This window comes from Tauraco erythrolophus, chromosome 6 (genome assembly GCF_009769465.1).
Source record: "Tauraco erythrolophus isolate bTauEry1 chromosome 6, bTauEry1.pri, whole genome shotgun sequence".
In the NCBI taxonomy this organism is placed as follows: Eukaryota; Metazoa; Chordata; class Aves; order Musophagiformes; family Musophagidae; genus Tauraco; species Tauraco erythrolophus.
The window spans coordinates 20,819,460-20,840,086 of NC_141470.1; the positions used below are offsets into that span (position 1 = coordinate 20,819,460).

Genomic DNA, 20,627 nt, shown 5'->3' on the forward strand with positions numbered 1-20,627 from the left:
TTTGTAGCACAAAGTTCTCAGTAGAAAATTAAGACTAACTGTAGGTAAGCAACTTAAAGTAGCATCTAAAAATTACAGCACCACTGATCCCCTTAAAGACTTGCATTGTCTGAAACATTAATCTGTTAGCCACAAACACAGGGAAATGCTCACAAAGATTATGGCAAAAGGTATACTGTGCACTTCTCCATTCCTAAGTCCAAATGAAATTTCTAATACATTTGTTAACATACAAGAGACATTTGTAAGCTTTAATAGGAGACAAAAGAGATCTTATTTCATTTTAGAATTTAACAAAATCCTCATATTTCCAAATAGTGGTTCTTTCTGAAACAATGCATTACTGAGAGACATCTTGAACACCAAACAATTCACAAGAGGAAAATGAAAGTCACGCTGTTCTCATTTGCTCTCAGTAAATCCTGCTTGAAGTATGGATGAACTCAGAACTAAATCCTATTTTTTTTCTTACAAACATGAAGTAAAATATTTTTTGATGTCCTTGATCTAGCACCCAATGTCACATTTCCTTCAGAAAGGCTTCTAACTATTTTTCTTGGCACATCTTGTTCTTGCTTCCAGCTCCTTGTTTTAATTCCTAGTGAAAAAAGAAATGTTATTATAAATAGGAGACACTCATTCAACAAATATAAGCAGAATTTGGCCTACCTGGATCTCCTTTACAGAGTATGTCTAAGAATTTTTACACATATTTCTTTTCCTTACTGAAAGTAATTGTAATCACTCTCAGCTCAGTAATCCAGGCATGCTAATTGCCTAGGAAGTCCAATGATTAGACCCTCGATTGGCACAAAATGCTATTAAAAAGGCACAGTGGTCTATATAAAAATGTAGAAATACGTGAAAATTTTATTAATCCTTATTATTGTAGAACAGTATTTAAAAAATGAACACTGTCACTAGAAAAAGTTTTTTCTATTTAATCCAAAAGCAGCTTATCCTCTTAGGGATTTGGTCATATTTCTTTTTTCTCCTGTAATGCATGTTTTTGAAAATAAAAAGTATTTTACATTCAGTTAAACTTGAGTAATCAAAAATCTACTCTCTATTTCAGAACGTGGTGTTTCATTACGCAGTTTCTTATTAATACCAGAGTAGTGATTGACTTTGGTAACTTCATAACCCAGTCTTTAGCAGTAGAAATTGATACTGATGTAACTGTGTAGGCACTTTGCCAAATAAGTAACTACAGGTTAGACGATGTTTAGCCTCAGATTAACACTTTTCAGAAAGTTTATTGTAATAGAACCTCAACATTTCTCAGTAATGGAGAGTAATAATATTAATATGTACTTGCTCCCTCCCATCATGTCTTACATAACATATATGTGCTGTAAAACTGGTCTATTACTTATGTCACTGCAAAAAGCTACACGACTGAACTATTTTGATCACAGTAAGAATAGTAGACTAAAACTTTAAATGATCTTTGATATCCCTGAACTGCCCAAGAAGTTGCACTGAGAAAGATGATTAAGTGTATTTGTGAAGATAGAGAGGAAAAGCAGACAAGCGGGTAGAGAAAAAAAGGAAAATTGTAAGGATTTAGTGCATTGAAATCTACTGCAGGTGCCACACAACTTAGTGCACGCACTAAGAAAGGCTGAAGTTTCTGTAAAGTTGTGAACAAAAGACCTTTGTGCTACTGAAGAAGTTATTTGTAACTGATTTTGTTACAGTAAAGATTTATATACCTCACATCTGATAGTATTATTATCAGCCATCTGTTAGAAGCAACATAATTTCTACATTTTACTTTAAAATAACTTCTCCTCAGCTATTGTATTGGCCTAAAATAGCCCCAAAGTTTAAATAATAAATCTCTGGAAAAAAAAATCTGTAAAAACAATAAAGTGTGGTATTACAAAACAAAGCAAGCAGTTAAAAACAGGTATGGAAATGATTAGAGGAATTTATTTATTGATAAACCACACTTGGCAAGGATAAAATTGGTAATACAGTTCACCAAATTTCTCAAGTATACAACCAATTTATGGTGGAAGACTAACTCTTGGGAAAAGGTTTTCCCAACAAGCTTGTAGCAATAGTGAGTTTTGATTAGGTACCATCCAGATAACTGGTTAGACATTCAGATTAATTTTTTTCTTTTTTAAATAAATAGATATACTATTCAAACTCATGACTTAGTGTACTGATCATAGCAACACACGCTGTTAAATTGACAAAACCTTGAGCATAAACTTTAATTTTGGACCTCCTGTACAAACACAGTTACATAGTGTCATACATCCAAGTTTTAACACTTACCTGCTATTTTGGGTACTCGCAAAGCTCTACGGCTTAACAAGACCTCTTGTCGAATTCGTTTTGCAGAAACAGGGTCTTGCAGGCTGCCTAACCCAGTGTTTGATGTCGAACTGGAAAAATACCCAGAAAAGAGTTTGCTTTCAGTGACATGATAAGCTACATTACTGCAGTTTAGGCCTTGCAATGTAGAAATATATTAAATTATATTATCAGGTATTTGTAGTTCATAACAATGCACAGAATAAACTGATTTATTTATGATGTATATGTATGGATATTATTCCCCTTTTTCCTTTTTAAAACTTTACTAGAATGTTTCAACTGTGAAAATAAAAATCGATGTTGCCAGTTATGTTAAAACACAGACCAATATGCCACAGTATTTTTGGAAACCACAAAAGCCAATTTGATGGTCATTGCACAAAAGCTATACTAAGAAATAATCTTAATGCACATACAAAATTCTTGAAATGACCAAGCTGTGTTTATTGAACAAATAGCATTTTTTTATTGCTATAATCATTTTTCTGCAGCCTCCAACACAGTTGGAGGGGGTGGCTTCACAGCAGACAATACTTTTTAAGCTAAGCTGCAAGTAAGCTGTTATAGCTTCAAATTCATTAAGGCAAAAGCTCTATATTTTATAGCCTTTTATGTGATGGACTTAAGATTTACAGTGAAAATTATGAACCTATCTGATCTCACCCTTTTACGCTTGCCTTGCTAACTTCCAGAGTTCCGCTTAAACAAGTGGAACAGAGTTCCTCATAAACAAGCTAATTCTATTTACGTCTAAGTTTCTATGCTTTTCCCATTCCTCTAATGATATTGTATTATTCCCACTTTATAGTCCCCTAACTTATACTAGTTTCCTTGATAATAATTTTCCGCCTAAATGAAAATATATAGCAAGCAGTAAAGACGAAGACCTGCTTTGTGCCAGTCTTAAGATCTATTCACACACGCTTCTTGGAAGAGAACTTATGCCAATAAGAATGTAATGCTATTTAGTAAAAGCAGCCTCTCTATTATGACTGACTTGTCTCTTATCCCTTGTCCCAGCAATACAACTGTTTCAAATTGTATTTCTAATGTAGAGAATATGTCTGAAATTTATACCTTTAGTCTAACATTAGTAGGAGATGAATGACTGGAGTGAACTGCTTCAAACAGGAAAAGCATAAGAGAGAAAAGGGGAGGAAAAAATTAAAGATAAATGAAAGGAAAGGAGGCACTATATGAAAACTAAGACCATATTCCTTTCCTCCTTCACAGACAAGCAACTTTCTTTCATTCTCTTCGTCACCAACTGCTAGACAAAGCCATGAAGAATTTTGGTTTACAGACAGTTTACAGTTTGAGGCAGAAGAAATAATTCCCAAAAGAGGAATAAAAGTTGTGGGATTTTCCTGTAGTGTTATTCTGACTTGGAAACTAGGAGATATACGTTTTAGACACAGAAGGAAAAAGATAAAAGAGAGAAAGAGCTAGTCTTGGGAAGAGATAAGCATATATATGTTTGGAAATCATTACGGTTATTACAAAAAAAGTACTCCTAAAAGTCTGACTTAGAACATTTACCTTAAGGTAAATCAGGCTCAAAAAGTTCCCATATCTCTCCCTAAAGAGAATCTAGAAAACCAGCTCAGTTTCAGAGACCAGGTGATTTATTTTGTTAAATTCATAATCAACTATTTGAAAAATTGAAAGCTTGAGATGTGCTTCTTTTCTCATCTTAGAGCAATACAGTTTATTCCTCATTGTAGATTAATCCTAGAAAAACAGTTTAGAACAAATAAGTCGTGAATTTTCAAACATATTTGCGTCAGAACATCTCATATGTAGGTCCAGACTTGTACAAGATTTTCAGATTTGAAATATAATACTGAAGCAGAAGTGAGAACATAAGAAATGAATACAAACTCATTTGTATAGAAGAGTTAATTTAATCTTACCTTAATACCTTTCTTTTTCTCTCAGCAGCAGAAGTCATTGCCATATATGAGGGCTTCTCGAGTACTGCAGTAGAACTTTTGTTTTCTAGGGAAGACAGTCCAAATCTGAAATCAAAGAATTATATTTTTGTAAAATCTATTCTGGGTAGAAGTCAAATGAAATTGTTCTTAACTAAATAAATATACCTTACGTTGAAAAAAAATACTGGATATTCATTTCAATAATATTACTTGACGCAGCTTTGCAGGACTTCACACACACGGCAGCTTTAACAATGGCATCTCTCAATGTCAAAGAGGTGAAGGTATCCATTTTACAGACAGGAAAAGTAAGGCTTAGAGAAAGTAACTTGCCTGAGGCAACACAATTTCAGAAGTGCCGTATTTTCATTTCAGCACACACCTTGTAAAACAGGATAAGCTTTCAAATTCATCTGTTGTCACTAACATAACACTAATTCCAAATAATGGTAGAATTGAATCTGATGCGGATTAAAATTAAAGGTTTGATTTTCAGAATGTTGGGTTTACAAATAAAATTGACATCAATGGAAAAACCCAGCTGTGAAGATAAACAGGATTAAATTGTTTGGGTAGTGTTCTTTGCCCATGTAAGTGGAAAATACCTTTGCAGAATGCTATTGCTGCATGGCTGCGACTTCTTCACAGATGAGTCAGTAGACATTTCAGCTGTTTCACCTGTCCCTTCATAGAGAATTACTGTTGACTCCATGTCGGCTTCATCACACTCTGAGATCATGTCACATGTAGAGTCCATAATACTTGCCTTTTTCACTGGCCTATCTACATTACATGCATTGGCTTCCTGAAGGTCTGCAAGGTGTAAAGCTTTCTTTACCACAGTCTGTGAACAGCAGCTTTTTACTGTGTTTCTGTGAAATTCTGGTGTATACACAATAGGGAGGACGTCCTTGGTAAGAGAATCCTCCAGATGACCGAGACTGGAGCGCGTGGATGCAGCAGGACTTTGAGCTGTGACTGGAGAGTCCATTAATTTCCGCCTAGTTCTTCTCTGTTGTGATACTGCATATTCTACTATTTGTTGGGTATTTTTGGTCATTTCTTGTGATGGTATACCAAAACTTGTACCTGTGCAAGACATGCAACAATGGTTAGCACATTTACCTATATTGACTACTTAAATCTTGCTTTTTTCCCCTCCTCTTCCCTGCTGAAATATGTTTATTGGCAGAAATTATTACCAATACTACTTATTTCATTTAAACATGAATTTGATCATATAACTGAAATTATTTCTATTGCAGCATTGTCCAGATGGTAGCATTTCTTCTGTGGCACTCTAAGTAGTATAAATATGCATAGGCTAATATAGTTAATCCCAGACATATTATAAGTAATCACAAGTAAGATATGACACATGACAACAAGGAATAGAAGAGTACTAGTATTGAAAATGATCACATTATTGTGATACAACCCAATTTAATTTAAGATGGTACTATCACAGTAATCTATAGCTGCCCCTTGATCATGGCCATTTTCTCCCTAGCAATTACCATGCAGTAGAATGAGAGACACTGTTACAAAAGCAAGGATACAGAATCACTTACAGCAACAAAATACTTTGACATTGTAAATGAGAAAGCAGTGTTTTAGAAAAGGGGAAAGGTTACTTGGATCCTATCATCTCAATATATCAACTCTGGAAAAGAGAACTTTACTAAAAATCTCACCCTTAAAACTAACAAAGCAAGCAATGCAGCAATAATTGGCCATTCCCATTCATTCTGATTTATACTATTTTTCTTGAAGTGTCATAATATTTTTGTTTTCAGGCAGGTGGTAATAACAGCAATCTCCAAAGTAAGAGAGAAAAGGCCTTTCTTTTATTCGAGTTGTCAGTAAAGAAGAATAATTTTAAGACACAGACCATTGTTCAAACGGCTAGGCTAGCGCTGACTTAAGTAGTTAATAACAAAAAATTAAGGAATTTTTTTTTAAACAAATCAAGAGTAGGGGAGGGCTGTCAAAACCTCAAGTGCTTCTATATTTAACTTTCGGTGCAAATTTAAGAAATGAAGTAAAGACTACTATCCCTAAAATGTCTATGGATTGGTCCCAACTCAGCTGGTAGCCACAGCATCATACTTCCCCTTTCTGCATTGCTGCTCCATTCCTATCAATAACTGAACTATAAAAAGAGCTGCTGCTTTTTAAATTGCTTCAAGTTATTCAGGAATTAATGACACTATTCACATAACATTGTTGATAAATATTTATTTCTTCTAAAATTCCATTCTATTTTTGCCTCAGAGTAAGAAAGTGAGTTTGAACTCCTCAGTCTGAACGCTGCTTTAGTTCTCTCTCATGGGTTAACACCTACAGCATTTGAGCTGTTCCATAAAAATTCTTTCAAGAGAAGGAAAATCGATTAAAAACACGGATTGCATTATGCCACATTCCCCCTGCCCCATTTGATTTCTTACAAAAAGCAAAGCTTAAATGATTGTAGTCTTTTCTCTGACTGTTTACCACTTCTCAGCCCCCATTTAATGCTGACCTCGTTGCCCAGTTGCAACCCAATTTGCCATAGTCAAGAAGCTTTAAGAATGCCAATTCCCCAAGTACCCTCAGAAAGCAGATATTTTGGGGAAAAAGCCCAAAAAAGAATCTCATTGAAGGAAAGTTGTCAAAGGATGAAGGACAACATCAGCACCAGTTTTTTGTACACGCTTTGGAACTAGATATACTACATGATGGATTCCTCATGCCCAGCTACATGGGACGATGCCAAATTAGAAGATACAAATTAGAGCTGTGAGGAGACTGGAAAGGATTTAAAGACTACCATGGAATTTAAACCTGTTCTGAGAGGATGGAATGGGTAGTATCAAAGTCCGTACAAGTAACCAGGAAATTAGATGCTAATATACATGCCACAAATCCATTCTATGTTGCCAGAACTTAATTCAATTGAAACCATTGAAAAAACAAAGCAAATATTTATTTCTTATTCAAGTGCTCAGTTTCAGAAAGAACAATGCTTAAACTACTATGGTTCAACAAATACGCAACATCTTATCCAACAATGCATAAACAATAAAAGCAGGTTAGTTTAAGCTAAATTGCTTATGGGAAAAGATACCTGGACAATTACATGAACAACTACAATTCTATTATGCTGTTTTCAGCTTTGAAGAAACACAAACATGGAAAACTCAGGCCCAAGACTACTTGACATGAAACAACAAAATTGAGAATTTGCGCGTGTGTGTGCCCGTGTACAGTTCACTATATATATATGATTTTTTTTTTGTTAAAATGCAAAATACATTATTTTCTGATACCTAATCTGAGTCTAATTCATGGTCAGCATCCACCAGGTGAAGTGCAGCACATTGCTGAAATACAATAGCTGATGGTAATCCAAACATTAAAGCTAATTCAGAATTTTGTCCATGAGCAGTGAAATGGAAAGGGTAATAACAGGACCTATGTGTTCTCCAAATAATTTTTACCTCCACCAGAAATAATAAGGCTACTTTGATGAAGAACTATTTCTCAAAGACCTGGTAGGCTTTTGTTGATAACAAGCAAGAAACTTGTTTATGAACCATTTTCAATATGTACTCTATGACACTGTGAACAATGCTATGTTTCATTAATGTGCTTGCTCTTTAATTTTGGTTTCATGGGTACAATATTATTCTTCTATGTAAAAGATTAACATTTCTTTCTTTCAAAAAAAAAAATATTTTCTAGTCATCACAACCAAAAATTGATGCAAAAACTTTCTTTTAAAGATTTTTTTGACAGCTTATATTCTTAAATACAAGAATAAGCTTTATTGAAGGATTCCAATTCAGTGTTTGAAATAATAATCCATTAAACATTTCAGGACACTTTTTAAAATATTAATTTATTACGTTTTCCTCCTGCTTATATGCATCTGAAAGTGTGTGTTTCGGGAAAAAGAATAGTTAGAATTCTATTTGTCTGTTGTTACATTAGGACAGGGAGGTTCCAGTTTCAGAAAGTTTGCTTACTGTAAGACACTGAGGTTTTGCTAATGTCCTAAAGTTACTAGGAAGGAAGTCTGATGGAGAAACATTTTGGTAAGAGTGCCAAGTTTTAGAAGCTTCTCCAGGACTAAATACTGGAAGCATTTTTAAATTAACTGTAAATGCAAGCATTTAAACCATGAACTAAATAGGTAAAGAACACAAAAGTATTGCCAGCATTAATAATTTGTTGAATTTCATCATAATGAACAGTATTTCATACTGTAATACAAGTACATTAATAAAAAGACAGTTGTAGCAATTCTATACAGGGCAAACATAAGCTGTTAGTAAAAACCCAGTCCTATTTTTAAAACCTATTTATTTCTGGAATGAAACTAACCCTTTATAAAACAAAGTTAAAGCAAAACTAGCTTTTCTTGCCAGTTAAGTATTGGAAAGCATATAAAATATTCAAGAAGTGTCCCTCCTCAAAGCTTCTTGTGAAAGCATTAAGTTGCTCCTAACACAGTAAACGAGAAAGTAAACAAAACATCACCAGCAACATCATATTTAACTTGCTTTCACTAAATAACATAAACCAAGTATGATGTGACAAAAAAACAACCTCAACACCCCAATTCCATGTTAGCTTGCTGTTATACAGTATATAGCTCCAAACAGTTATGCTCTGAATAAACATAAATACAGCAAGAAAAATATTTAACCTCACGCAATAAAGGAATGCCAGTAGGTTTATTTCTGTCTTAATAAGGAAGCAAGATACTGAAGCTAGTTGCTAATTTTTTTGCAGATGCTTTTAATAGCTGCCACTGAGAAATTTAAATAAAATGGCCTGAGACAGCAATAGCTGCTACAAAAACAGTACTATAGATTTCAGATGACTTCAAATGGTCATGATATCAAGTGTTTCCCCTTAAAAAATAAAATATTATTTCATTTTTTTTTGGCAAGAACCTATTTTCAAATACTTCCAAAGCTACTTAATATTATTAAAAACATTGATACCCAGAGGCATACTTTTATATATATATATATAAATTCTTAGACAAAATTTAGTACCACAAGCTGACACAAAAGTAATATGTCTCAAACTGAAACATCATACCTTGTCTTTCCTAAACACTAAATTAATACAGTTTTAGCATCATTTTGTCCAAACAAGCACTGAATATTTCAGCAAACAATTTTAGAAAATGTGATCATCTGTCACTACTTATTGGCTTATACTGCAGTGGACAGCTAAAACTAGGGAGAACAATTTCCCCTAAATCCTATTCAAGAAGGGAAAAAGAAAAAGCTCCATAACAAAGGACTCAAAAGTTTTAAGTGGCAAATACGAACTTCCAGTATGAAAGCAACTCAGAAGAGACATTCATTTCGTAGCAGGCCATGCCTACTAAAATCAAAGAACTTTTAGGACAATTTTAGGCAATACTTTCTCCCAGGATACTCAATTTTAACATGATATTATTGAGTGCTTATAGGTGGGATGTATGTATATGTTTTCACACATGCTTTATCTTACTGCCTAAATACTCCAATGAGTAAACACAGAAAATTGAGACAACAGTACGTTCCTAGTCAGGAACAATAGAGGTAATATAGAATGCATGAATAAAATATTACAGATTAAGTTAATAAGGAATTATTTTATTTCTTGCAGTAACGAGCAGTAGATACCCCATTCATATCTCATACTAATTTTAACACTAAGAGCAACGCTTCCCTCCCACAGAATAATTATACTGTTGAACTCACTGCAGCATGCTGTGGCAAGCCCCATAAGTATAAATGGGTTACAAAATACAGATCTGACAACCTTAGAAGATATCTACTAGCAGTTATCACATGTGATTGGTTCAATGGGATTTCCCATTGCATTGGAACTGGACACTGCATATCAGCTGACTAGATTTGTCCTGTTATCATTGTCTGTCTCAGGAGTGGGTTACTGGTAACTGCTCAATACAGGGTACTGAAGATGACAGTGATGGCTCAAGTACGGTTATTCATTTTTTCTTAAAGAACAAATCTAAATAGTTCCTGAATGGATGTGTAATGCTATCATTAAGCATTGTCATTACTTGTCTATTGAAAGACTAACACCACATTCCAACTGTACAGAAAATCTCCAGACCTCCTCCATAATAAGACAGGGAAATTACGTTTATGGTTTGTATTTGCTTCATATTTTATGGTCAGTTCAATCTTTGCATCAGAATGATCATCATGATTCAGTGATCTTAACTTTACTTTTTATTTCATGCACAAAAATGAATCACTATAATCTTTACAGAAACATTCGCCATTAATCTGATGGAGTAGCTTAAAAGAAAAATTTATAAGTTGCATTTTCTTAGCTAGTGCTTTCAGCTACAATGCTTCTCTTTAAAAATAAGCATTATTCCACATACATTGTAGAGAACAGATCACATGTTTGCTGATCTTTAATTTCAGGCTGATGATTATAAAAGATAATTGTCAGAGTTCTTTTAGACATTATTTTTCTTAAGACATTCACTTGGAAATTAAAAATAAAAGTCATCCTCCACTGATCAACCACCCCCCATCAAATAGAATGAGGTGGCTTTGGTCATTAGTTTGTTGTATTATCTGACCAAAAAGACTACTCAGAAGAACTGATTTATCAGGAGAGAAAAATAGCAATATTAGATATTTACGGCCCTGTGAGTTAATACGAAAAGCAGAACGCAGTATTTGTGAAACATGAGTAACAGCAAAAGCGAGTAGAGTTCATGACAAAATGACTCTGAAATTGGGTGAGTTCTAATTGACATTTGGGACAAAATAATGGCCAAGATTTCTCTTCTTCTGGAACTTGTGATAATACATGCATATGGGGATTATTTCTGGAAACTGTGCTAAATTAAGTCTACCAGGTTGTTCTGCTAAAGTGAAATCAAATATTAATGTATTCATTTCAACAAACATTTCTGGGCTACCAACGATTGATCCAATTACAACACTAATCATACATTTTCATTCTTTTAACAACTGACTCATGGAATTCCAAGTTGCAAATGAGGTCTAGCGAATGCATTTCAATTATTTAATATTCATGTGACCCAAAGGCATCACTGTGATGGCCAGGTTCACAACAGTTTCGCAAGCAACAGCTGTGAACAGAAAAAGGCTAAAATCCAGGCCTCATTCTTGTGAGTCCCAGTGGTCAGGTGTACTATTTTGCACAGCACAAGAAAAAAATACGCCATACAGGACAGTGTGAAAAAGCTGCTCAAGAGAAGACAAGTTTTTCCACAAGCAAGACGTGTTTTCCTACTTTTAATCAAGTCTTCTACTACATACAACTACATCCCAATTTTTCATAGATTCATAGATTTCTAGGTTGGAAAAGACCTTAGAGATCATTGAGTCCAACCGTCCCTAATCCCCATTAAACCATATCCCTAAGTAGTTCGTCCAACCTATTCTTAAACACATCCAGGGATGGGGACTCAACTACCTCCCTGGGCAGCCTATTCCAGTGGCTGACAACCCTTTCAGAGAAGAAATTCTTTCTAACATCCAACCTGAATCTCCCCTGACTAAGCTTATACCCATTTCCTCTTGTTCTATCACCCATTACTAATGTAAAGAGTCCTTCCCCTACCTCCCCACCATCCCTTCTCAAGTATTTGTAGGCTGTAATCAGGTCTCCCCTCAGCCTCCTCTTCTCCAGGCTAAACAGCCCCAACTCCCTCAGCCGCTCCTCATAAGTTTTATTTTCCAGCCCCTTGACCAGTTTAGTCGCCCTTCTTTGGACTCGCTCCAGGAGCTCAATATCTCTCTTAAAGCGAGGGGCCCAAAACTGGACACAATATTCCAGGTGCGGCCTCACCAGTGCCGAGTACAGGGGCGGGATCACTTCCCTATTCCTGCTGGTTACACTATTCTTGATACATGCCAGTATCCCATTGGCCTTTTTGGCCACCTGGGCACACTGCTGGCTCATATCAAGCCGGTAGTCAACCAACACCCCCAGGTCCTTCTCCGCCAGGCAGCTCTCCAGCCACTCCTCCCCGAGCCTGTAGTGATGCTTGGGGTTTTTATACCCCAAGTGACGGACTCTGCACTTGGCCTTATTAAAGCTCATGCCATTGGCCTCAGCCCAACGATCCAGTCTGTTCAAATCCCTCTGAAGGGCCTCCCTACCCTCGAGCAGATCGACACAGCCTCCCAGCTTGGTGTCGTCCGCAAATTTACTGAAGGTACATTCAATCCCCTCATCCAGGTCATTGATAAAGATGTTAAACAGAACTGGACCCAGCACTGAGCCCTGGGGAACCCCACTGGTGACCGGCCTCCAGCTGGATTTAGCCCCATTTACCACCACTCTTTGGGCCCAGCCATCCAGCCAGTTTTTAACCCAAAGGAGGGTGTGCCTATCCAGGCCAGCAGTTACCAGTTTCTCAACCAGAACACTATGAGCAACTCTATCAAAGGCTTTACTGAGGTCAAGGAAAACTACATCCACAGCCCTTCCCTCGTCAACCAGGCAGGTCACCCCATCATAGAAGGTGATCAGGTTTGATTGGCAAGACCTGCATTTCATAAACCCATGTTGACTGGGCCTGGAAAATTTATTATTTTCCTGTCATGCAAAATAATAAATTGACTTTACTTTCGGATGTTTGTGACAAGGGGAGGTAATGGATGCCTTTTCTTTTTTTCCTGTAAATCAATTCCATTCTCTCAATGGTAATGTACAGTAAGGCTTCCGGAAATGGGATGCCTGAAACAATGCCAAGATCTTTCCCATTCACAGAAATACTTGCAAATACCAGTCAGAGCTCTCCCCCCATCAGTCCATACTCTATGAATACTGTATGGCTCTCCATTAACCAACACTCAAGAATGGAGGCCCGAATATATTTTTAAATGAGCTTATGTTGTTTTCATAGCTTGTGTTTACTTGATACAAATACTGAAGTTGTTCATGAGGTTGGATATTTATGGTTTCATGAAGCATACACAAGCTTAATCTAATTTTTTAACATATTTGTAAATAAAAATGATAGTGGAAACCCAGCATTTTTTTCTACAAAATAGCAATTCTAATTTAAAATTAAGGTCAGAATAAACAGTTAGTATGGGTGGACTCTTAAAAAGAGGAGTATACATTGATGAAACAGTTGTTTAAAATATATATCTTCACTATTGATAGAGCAGAAAGTGTGATTAAAACATGCCACAGAAACTCCATGTTAAGGCTTCGTAACGAAAGCAAGACTAGAAGTTCTGAAAATAATGTGTTTCAGCCGTATTTTAAGAAACAAAAAACCAAGGAAAAACAATATTTAAAAAAATATAATGTGAATACACTCAGTGGGATAAATTAATGTTATGTAAGTATTTTAATTTTTTTTTTACTTAAAGAACTTGAAATTAAAAGTTCTTTACAAAATACTTCCTGAATCATTATATGCAGAATGCGACACCATGTACTGCAAAACAATTGCTTGTTAGATGAAATTACTTGTCACACATAGCTGCGTTAATATGGCACTGTCTAAACAAACCAGAAGAGCAAGGAACATTAGCTTAAGACAAATTGTGAATTTTCTGAGAGCTATCTCTGGTAGCCATGGTAGTCCTATGGTTGATACAGATGACTAAGCAATATTTCTTGGTTGGAAGAGGTTGCTGATTAACAGTCAGCTTATAACACATCTCTGACTCTCAAAGTAAGATGTTTTACAGAAGATGTTTATAACTTTCAAAGGTTAAAGGAAAAACAAGAGAGGTATGTTCCTATAGTGAATTGCCACACGTGCTTTAGCAAAGCTTATGAGCTTTAGTTAGCTTTCTCTAAAAAAAAAATTCAAATAATCAGAGTATTTAAGCACAAGAATTGACTATCTTGATAATTTGACCATAGAAGCAGATGTTGAATGAATGGCCAGAGAGTATTCTTGACACAAAGTCATAGTAGGAGAGGAAAAGATCATTTAATACATAGGTGACCCTTTCCAAAGAAATCCTCATTAGAAACAAAGATTTATGCATTACTGCAATTCAGCTGAAACTCTTTGGTATTTTGAAACTCCTGCTAGAAAGAAGGATCTTGTAACAAAGTAATATCAAAACCACTTCATACAATGAAGTTGCACATTTGGAGTTTATTTTTCAAAACTTCTTTCTGTAAGAAACTTTCAACAAAACCTGGAACAAAAATCTCTACCTTTGCAATCATTCTCTTTACTCTTTTTAGATTCTTTTTCCACATTCATTACTAGCTTGACTCCCTTCTTCAGAATCAGCTAGTGGAATGTAGCTAATTCCAATGGAAACCCATGAGAAGTTAAGGCCATGCTTTCACAGCTTTTCCTATTTTACAGAAATTATTTAGCTACTTTGGCTTTTTGGGGACAGTGCTTATAATCAGAAAAGTTATTTATGTGACAAAGTATTTTCATTTTTATAGGAAAACACTCAATAACAAGTCATTTGCATTTGAACAATGTCAAGGTTCTCTCTAAAAGGACTGTCAGCAAAAGGTTTTAGCATCTATAGTTTCTGCAATGATTAGTGCCTCCTTTTATGACATGCATAACTCAGCAGTTTCTTTAAATATAGATGTTTTTCTGCATCACTACCATTTCAAACACATAGTGACTAAACATTAACTTGTAGTGAAGTAGTACAAGGGCAAATTCACAAATTCAATGAATTTGAAATTTCCAAATATGGGTAACACATGAATACTGCATACATCCTTGCACACTTTTGAGTTCAACAAAAAATATATAATTAACTTCATAAGCTTACACTGAAGAGGAATTTATATTTTCCTCATAAATCTTAGTTTTCTACATACATAGCATCTCATTTTTGCAGAGGGATTTTACCTCGAAAAAAATTATTTCAAACATGTTAACATAGGTTCAAGAGCAATATATCACATTTATTACCAGCAGACCTAGTACATTCTCTTCCTCCAAGATGCTCTAGACTCACGTTTCATGTGAAAGAAACATTCTATTGCCACTAATTAACTTTTCTACCCTCTTGCTCAGATTAATTATAAAAGAAACTTCTGAGACACTAACACAAGGCGACATATATTTATATTAAATGGAAGATCTCAAAAAATTAATGCTTTCAACTTATAACATAAAAAACACGAACCAAATCACAAGAAATGAACTGCATTGCTCTTTCCTGCTGACAATTTAAGTCCCTGCAATCACGTTATATGTGGAATATGTTCTTTTATATAAGGAATAATGACTACTGTGTAGCGTGTGGCTTGTTTTTTTTCTCATCTTGGTGCAAAACACTATTTCCTTCCCAACATCTTGAAAAAATTATAAATAAGAAAACATGAATGCACCAAAGGTGTGAGGGGATCTGTATAAATCTTTCTTTTTATTTGTTCACTAAGTTCTTAGGTCAGTTCTTACTAACATTTGCCAAGCATACTTCTGAGATGACTTTAGGGAGAAGGAATTGGATTCTTCAATAATTCATTTAATCTTTAAAGGAAAAAAGAAATTACTGCATCCTTCCTGTTTCTGATCGGGATGTTGCCCTTGTACTACTTCACATTTTCTCATGCTAATGTAATTTTTTCTGTTTTTTTTTCCCCTTAGTAGTTTGTTTTATACATTCTGCACATGAGAAATGGATTTCCATAACATAGTATCACAGCTAATAGTTCAACATATTTTAAATGTTAATTCAAACAAACAATTGAAGAGCAGCTATTTCATTGCATCTATTTTGTGCTCAACAGAAAAAATTTTAAAGCACTGGTAAATGCATTACTTTTTTCCACCCCACCTCCCAAGATGCATGGAAATGATTATGTCAACAACAGTAGTATTTTAGGTAAGGACACATTAAGATTCAAGTGATACCATAAAAATATAGTTTGAAAATAATTTTTTTTTTCCTAAGCAGAGCCATTACTGTTCATGTTTACTTGTTAACTCAATGTTTTAAATTTAAATAATTGAATGTCCAATTATTCATTTTTCAATCTTTATTTTAACTTCTTTAGTATGCAAAACCAATTCTCAATTCAATTCCAACTCAATTTCAAATGTCTAATGTCAAGTTCTCAGTACTTCAGTACCTAGTAGCAATGTCGTCTTTTGTACAATGACCTATGTTTAGAAATTTTTGTAGAATAATGGCAACCTACTGAACAGCAAGTCTTATACTAACTAGCAGTATCGATGAAAAACCCATTGAAGAAAATTTACTTGATGTTAGCTCATCAATTTAAGATGCCAATGAGAGAGAGAGAGATAAGTTCTTTGTGGAGATTAAAAATTTCAGTAATTTAGAAAAATTCCTGCTTGGCAACGTCTGCTAAAATTATCAACACATTTATACAACTAGTCAAAATCAAATGGAAAGAGCACACAAGCAGATGAAGGGCATAAAAGAAAGCCTGAGAAGTGTCTTGTTAGACATTGTCTTGTTAGAAATTATCATAACCCTTCCTATAAAGGTTACATTTGAAGGACAATTTTTTCTACTATGTTTTCTCCCGCATTTAATAAGAGGGGGAAAGGAGTGAAAGTGACATCTCCTATTTCCTTTTCCAAAGAACAACAAGTAAACAAAAATAAAAATACCACAAAAGATTTCTATGGACATCTTCAGGCAAAGATACCATCTATAGCTGAAAAAAGTCCATCTTAACTGAAAAAGATGATGTCCATTTACTTGGGTGAACATGTAGTTCAACAACATTTAGAACAAGAGAATAACTGAAAGCCTCCACAAGACTTTCAAGACAACCCCTCAAATTATGGCTAATGATTTTAACGGAGTGAAATGTTTATGCCTTGAAAGTTCACATGCTATTTAAATCATAGTTGTTTTACTGTTAATTTCAGTAAGAACATAACTGGCCTCTTACAACACAGGACTTTAATCTACTACTGTTCCACCTTTCTTGATCAGGAACTCTACAAAGTTTACTAGCATCAGGAATTAAATTCACAATGATGATAACCCACATATGACAAGACAGAAACCTCTACAATCAATATTTTGTTACAAAATATATTATACAGTTTACTGGAACTGTGTTTAGGTACATGTCTACCTATTCTGCCAGAAAAAAATGTCCCTTTAAAAGGAAAAAACAGCATATCAAAAATATGCCTTTGATATAAAATAAATGTCACCTAGGAGCACAGCTTCATGTTTATCTTGCACTTCTACAACACCAGTCTCTAAATGAAAACCCCATTGCACATGAGTCTTGAATTCTTATTTTACAAGTGGTTTAGAAGAGTCTGTATTTCTTTTCTTCCTCAGTCACAGACTTATACGTCCACAAATCCAATATTAACATGTCATAAATAGTGTTTTTCAGGGGTTTGAGTTTTTTAATACAATAAATCCCTACAAATTTCAGGCAGATAATCACAGTCTAAACTATAAATGAAAATAGAGGCACATGTACACGCACGAAACATGATTCGAAATAAGAATGGCGTGACTTTTGTAATCGGAGCTGCTAGCACTTAAGATTCCAATGATCTAGCACTGAAAACAAAGTGTCACACTATTGGAATTCTCAGATGAGTTATGACAGGAAACAATCCCCACCTCCAAAGCCTTCACTTATCTGCCTTGCCATGACAGAATAAATTGACTAGAAAACCAGTTTTAAAAACTGTATTCTTTTTTGTTTAAAAATAGAGATAAAACAAGAAAGAAAATCACTACCTTTTATTTTAATGCCTTTCATAAAGCTTTGCAGAATATATTTCCATTATAGTATGAGAGTAGCCTCATGGTTCCTAACAAATGCAATGCCACAGAATGCAGGTACTTATCATTGCCATGATTTTCCAAAAGGTTGCCAGCAATCCAAGACCATATCCAATTTCTTTCTATATAGGAAATGACAAAAGAGCACAGTGGAAGAGTGCTACAACCCGCTGAGGTCTGCTGCCCTCATGCCAAGTGATAAGGAAAAATGGGCAAGCCAATGACTGCTTTCAACTTTGCTGAATCCTTGGCTAGCGTGGGCAGAATAGGAAGTATAAAGCATGCAAGCTTGCAAATGTACTTTTCCTTCTTTCTGAAGACACAAAACCAAATCCACATCAAAAAAATCCTCCAAACTAAAACCAACCCAACACTGCTCCCCACCAAAAAAAAAAAGCCCACCCTCAACACAATCTGACCTTTACATTGCAGACAGTGGAATTCTGAGCATCAACTACCTGGTATAATGGATGGTGACACAAACGTATGCCAAAAATCACATACACACCTAATGAGAACAGAGGTAATAAATTGTTTTGGCAGAATAATTCTCAATCCTGGAGTGAGCTGTGTAGAGAAAGAAAGCTGAAGGAAGCAGGGAACAAATTTCACAGTGCTCTAGAGGTCAATGCTCTTCCATGACTAGCAGCTCTTGAGAAACTCAAGTGTCATATATCTGCTTTTCCCTTGTTACCTATGGATGCCTTCCAATGTTACGGATTATTAGCTGTAATCAGAAAGCCCCAGTGTGTTGAATGCTGCCAATCCAGAGCACAAGATACACGCATTGGCCCACAGCAGCTGCACTACCAGGCTGAGATTTTTCTTGTCATCCCTTAGAAAAGCACTTTCTGTAAGGATTCTTCATCCTTTCCTACCCAGGCTACACTCCAGGGCAACTCACTTTACAGCTAAGGAAAAATAGTCAGCTCCATAGAGTTACAGGAAAAAAATGGGGCCATCAGGATACAGCAAAGCAGTCAATTCCATGGTGGAAACAGTGAATCCTTTGATTCTTAGAAAAATAAACTTATAAAACACTGTACTAAATTGATTCCAGGTCAACCGGTAATTAATGGGAAATCTCATCCTCCTCAAGGCTATTACTTGAAACTGTGCAGAACTGTAATTGCTGCTTAACATTTCAAATCACTTAAACAGAATTGTAATATTTACTGACCCTGATTCCTTTTCCATCAATGTTATGTGAAAGATTCAAATAGAATTATTAGTAACACTCTCAGGATCTAGGAACAGTGATATATGGGGTATGTTATAACAAGAGAATGAAGTAGTTCTGTCGGCAGAGTGTGTCTAGCTATTCAAAAAGTAAACTTATTTCCTATATCAAATTAAGAATGATATATAATTTATAGGAAATGGGTCTGAGGCTCGGTTTTCCCTTTGGCTTCAATATTTGCAGAAGTGCACATCCACTGTGTTTATGGGTGACATACAGCTTTTGCAGGAGACATTTAAAAATATTTCCAACAGAGAACAACTTATATACTTACGGCATGGGGTGTTTTGTCTGCTCACAAGTTGTGGGAACACAAAGACAGTGGACAACTCTAGTTCATGGTTTTGATTTTGCTCCTTTTCTTCAGTTTGGTCAGCCCAAACTACTGATTTTTGTCTTTGAATCAGCTGCTCAACCTCTCCAAATTCAGCCTCAGTTAAACTATTTGTCAACCCAGCTTCTTTCAAAGTCAGGTATTGTTTACGAAGAACTGGAAGCAAAGAATTTAGCACCCTGTAAAACAACAGAAGGCAAAACAAATATGATTAATTCATAACAAATCTGATCCTTTCTTAGCACTGTCACTATTAGGAATATGAGAGGTTTTTGTCCTTCTCACCGCTGCCACAAGTTCTGCTGCGGAATTTATTTTATTTTGGAGGAATACCATGACACTAAGAGGAAATACTCATGATCAAGAAGAGTGATTTTTCTCTTTTGCAAAATCTTCTATTTCACCCTAAGTATTTACTAAGCAGAGTTTTTCCTCAATGTCCAAGATCTTCAATTCCTCAAACACTCCAGAAATAGTCGGTATATCTTGAGTTCTGACTTTCTAAAATTAAGTATCAGAGAAATGAATGAGAGTATAAACCAAGTAACATGGTTTAAATGAAACACATCTTAATTAAAAGTGCATACAACCTTATTAGAAGTCTAGTCCAAATAAATTTAGATACTAGGCATTTTAATTAAAGAATGGAATACATTAAGATTCATACACAACTGCAAATCAAATTAGTGATAAAAGTTTAGGAATTCTACCTGAACACAGGAATTCATTAACTGTGGAGTCAATTGCAAGACTAAACAGTGAGTTCAAGCAATAGGGAAAGGGATATGTATATAAAAAACAAAGAAGCAACTTTGCAATTACTGACAATGTACCTTTAAAAACTTTGCTTTCAGTTTTGGAGGTTTATGCATTAGCTTTCGGAAAGTCTATGGCAATAGCTTTTCCTCCAAAGGAGAAAGAAAAGCTGGTTATTTCATTTTGGAATGATTTAATTGTAAAATGATTATACTTATTCACTGTACAGATTTGCAATTACTTCCCATTCCTTATGTCACACTCTGAAAGCTAGTCTCCAACACTTTGAA

The 20,627-nt window shown here is 35.1% G+C and overlaps 1 protein-coding gene across 1 annotated transcript in view; it reads right to left on the reverse strand.

The window, feature by feature from the left end:
• Positions 1–449: 449 nt before the first annotated feature.
• The window catches only part of KIF18A (kinesin family member 18A), a 43,486-nt gene continuing 23,308 nt past the window's right edge, over positions 450–20,627 (reverse strand). The window contains exons 12-16 of the mRNA XM_009989673.2: positions 19,522–19,760; positions 4,871–5,354; positions 4,245–4,349; positions 2,290–2,399; positions 450–598 (exon numbers count right to left, since the gene is read on the reverse strand). Of these exons, the coding sequence (XP_009987975.1) occupies positions 450–598; positions 2,290–2,399; positions 4,245–4,349; positions 4,871–5,354; positions 19,522–19,760 (1,087 nt within the window). The remainder of the gene's footprint in view (positions 599–2,289; positions 2,400–4,244; positions 4,350–4,870; positions 5,355–19,521; positions 19,761–20,627) is intronic.